Here is a 2842-nt window from a genome sequence, read left to right as displayed (position 1 = left end):
AGGAAACAGCCCTACCTCCAGAATGGCACAGTCTCCCAAACACAGAGTTCTCTCCAGGGATGATCACACCCGAGGAGGCGGCAACCTTGGAAACTGTGAACGACCACAGATCCAACCAGGAGACTGCCTGGAGAGCCGCCACAGCAGTGGCCTCCAGGTTCGCAGCCTCTTGCTGCGAGAGGGAGACCCCTTCCACAGCAAGGTGCTGCAGCGAGAAACCTAGGCCTAGACAAACCAGGTCCAGGTCGACCTGCTTAGTCGGCAAAGACCTCTCCTGGGGCATGTAGAATCGCTTCTGTCGAGGCAGAGGAGGGGGGAAGGAGCTTGTCCGAGCAGTTCAACCGAAGTGAATTTTCCTGCTCAGAGACAAGGTTATTCACTGATTGAGAACCCCCTCGGCAAGCACAGACCACAACAGCCCCACCGAACCCTTTGGTTCCTTCTTGGGACCCCAAAAGGATTCAAGGAGCAAAGGACAAGCCACAGAAGAGGCTGTGGTCCCCTCCCTGAGCATGTGCTGACAAATCAGCGCAATGATCTCTGCAAAGGTTCTCTGTATTTTGGGGGTGTCTACATCCTGTGGAAGAGGACCCTCGAATCCTTCCAGGGTGCGGTCCTCCCAACCTACTCTCCCTGCAGGAGGGAGAACCTCGGCAGAACCCTAGGATCCCTCCTCGACTACTTGATAATATGACTCAGCCAGTCCGAGAACCGAACCCGGGGCACAGGCCCTCATAATTGAACTCCGAGAAGAAGCAATCTCGTCAGAGTCCCTCCTGTCTGACTCGCGCCCCCGGATAAAACCCCAGGAGGTTGAGGGGACAGGTGAGGAGGATTAAGCACTCCTACCTGTCCTGCCAGAGGAACCAACAGGAGAGGTAGGTTGTGGGCAGTCACCAGGAAAGCAGAGGTTCACCTGATCATACCTGAGCACCCCCCTCCAGTGAGCGCGCCGATCTTGCGAATGTGATCGGGGGGCTGACCAGAGTCTAGTGCTCAGGAGCTACCTGTGAACTTGTGCCATCCTCTCGACATGCTCCAGTCTTCTTCGAGGCTGAAACCTCCTGAGAAGAAGACTGAACAGGGGAACCTCCTCTCTGCATCTCCAGGTGCTCAGACCCTCAGGTCCAAGACATCAGGTTGGGAATCTGGCCATACACTCGAAGCGGTGCTGGCAGGGAGAGTTGAAGCACCTGCATGTTTCGGCACTTTCTCCCGTCCTGTGCCTAAACCAGACTGGGGAAGCGGACTCACAAGTGCTGGTTTGGGGCATCCAAGATTCCGCGGAATCCCGAGCACTCTGAGGTTCCCAAGATGCGAGACCCCGGCAGAGCACGCAAACCGGATCCCAAGCCCGAGAGCCAAGAAGAGCAAATGAGATATCCCACTGCCTCCCCTGTGGAAGGAGGCAGCCCCTTAAAAGGCCCGAGGCAGACTTCATAGAGGGGTGAGAGGCAACCCTCTTCTTCTTCGTCTGACGAGCCTCAGAAGAAGAAGGGGAGGAGGCAGCAGATGATGAAGTCAAAGAGGACGATGAGACACCTTACAGGACCTCTTCCAAGAGGGAGCTGCAGCAACCACAGGAACAACCGGGGCAGCTGGGGCGGCAGGAGCAGCAGGAGTGGCCTGAGTGGCAGGAGCATCAGGAACAACAGGAGCGGCAACAGGAGCAACCAAGGTAGCTGGGGCAAGAGGCATAGCAGGAGCAGCCCTGGCAAAAGGAACAGCAGGAGCTGCTAGGGCAACAAGAGCAACCAGGACAGGAGGCACAGCAGGAGCAGTTGGGACCAAAGGTATGACAGGAGGCACAGACACCGCATTCTGGGGTGCCAGAGCATGAACGGCAGTCTGGTCCACCACCATCAGAGACAGCAGAGTTGGAAAGTGAGTTTACACCGAGGATTGAGGATTACAGTCATGACCCCAGCTCCCTCTATCCGAGTGTCCGAAGAAACACGGGCAAAGGTACACACTAGTCTGGGAAAAAATTCCCTGGAATTAGCATAAGTGATACAGGTTACCTCTCCAACTTGTTATATCTGAGGAGACCTACGCACCTAGTGCTCCCATTTTGCAGGGTATCGGAGAGACCCACAACATGGTTCCCAAGTCCAAAGACATGGGAGAGCACCAAGAAAGAAGGCGAAGATGATGATGACGAATAGATTCCCTCTTCGACTTCTACTGCAAAACAATCGCTGTCCCGGGACCCTTACATCATCTCCGTGCAAGAACATGAAGGAGGGATGAGAGCGCTCTCTCTCTCTCTCTCTCTCTCTCTCTCTAAGTTGAGCCACAGGTTCGGTGAGAACCAGCGCAACAGCTGCTTCATGCCGTAGCATCAGAAGGAGAGCAATCAGCAACATACAGGGCAATACTGCAGTATTGCCAGCAAGAAAACCCTTACTCCTAGGCCCATGCTCTAGTCCGGGAAAAAATTTCCTGGAACGAGCATGAGTGACACACAGGTTACCTCTCCAACTTGTATCCGAGGAGACCCACGCACCTGGTGCTCCCATGTTGCAGAGTATCGGGGAGACCCGCGACACGGTTCCCGAGTACGAAGACGTGGGAAAGCACCAGGAAAGAGGGCGAAGATGATGATGACGAATCGATTCCCTCTTCGACTTCTAATGCAAAACCATCGCTGTCTCCCTGGACCCTTACATCATCTCCATGCAGGAACGTGAAGGAGGTGCTCTCTCTCTCTCTCTCTCTCTCTCTCTCTCTCTCTCTCTCTCTCTCTCTCTCTCTCTCTCTCTCTCTCTCTCTCTCTCTCTCCAAGTTGATCCACAGGTTCAGTGAGAACCTGTGCAACAGCTGCTTCATGTCCACAGCATCA

The 2842-nt window shown here is 54.8% G+C and overlaps 1 protein-coding gene across 1 annotated transcript; it reads right to left on the bottom strand.

Annotated features, from left to right (window-relative positions):
* Positions 1–1521: 1521 nt before the first annotated feature.
* On the bottom strand, positions 1522–1863 carry LOC136841171 (uncharacterized). The gene has a single exon (XM_067108211.1). It carries the CDS (start codon positions 1861–1863, stop codon positions 1522–1524), a length of 342 nt encoding a protein of 113 aa, XP_066964312.1.
* Between the last annotated feature and the right edge of the window lie 979 nt (positions 1864–2842).

Source organism: Macrobrachium rosenbergii, chromosome 8 (genome assembly GCF_040412425.1).
Source record: "Macrobrachium rosenbergii isolate ZJJX-2024 chromosome 8, ASM4041242v1, whole genome shotgun sequence".
In the NCBI taxonomy this organism is placed as follows: domain Eukaryota; kingdom Metazoa; phylum Arthropoda; class Malacostraca; order Decapoda; family Palaemonidae; genus Macrobrachium; species Macrobrachium rosenbergii.
This window is presented reverse-complemented; position numbering and strand designations above follow the sequence as displayed.

What these genes read in the sequence shown, in the direction of transcription:
- LOC136841171 (XM_067108211.1), bottom strand. Translation starts at nt 1,863, where the DNA reads ATGGTGGTGGACCAGACTGCCGTTCATGCTCTGGCACCCCAGAATGCG.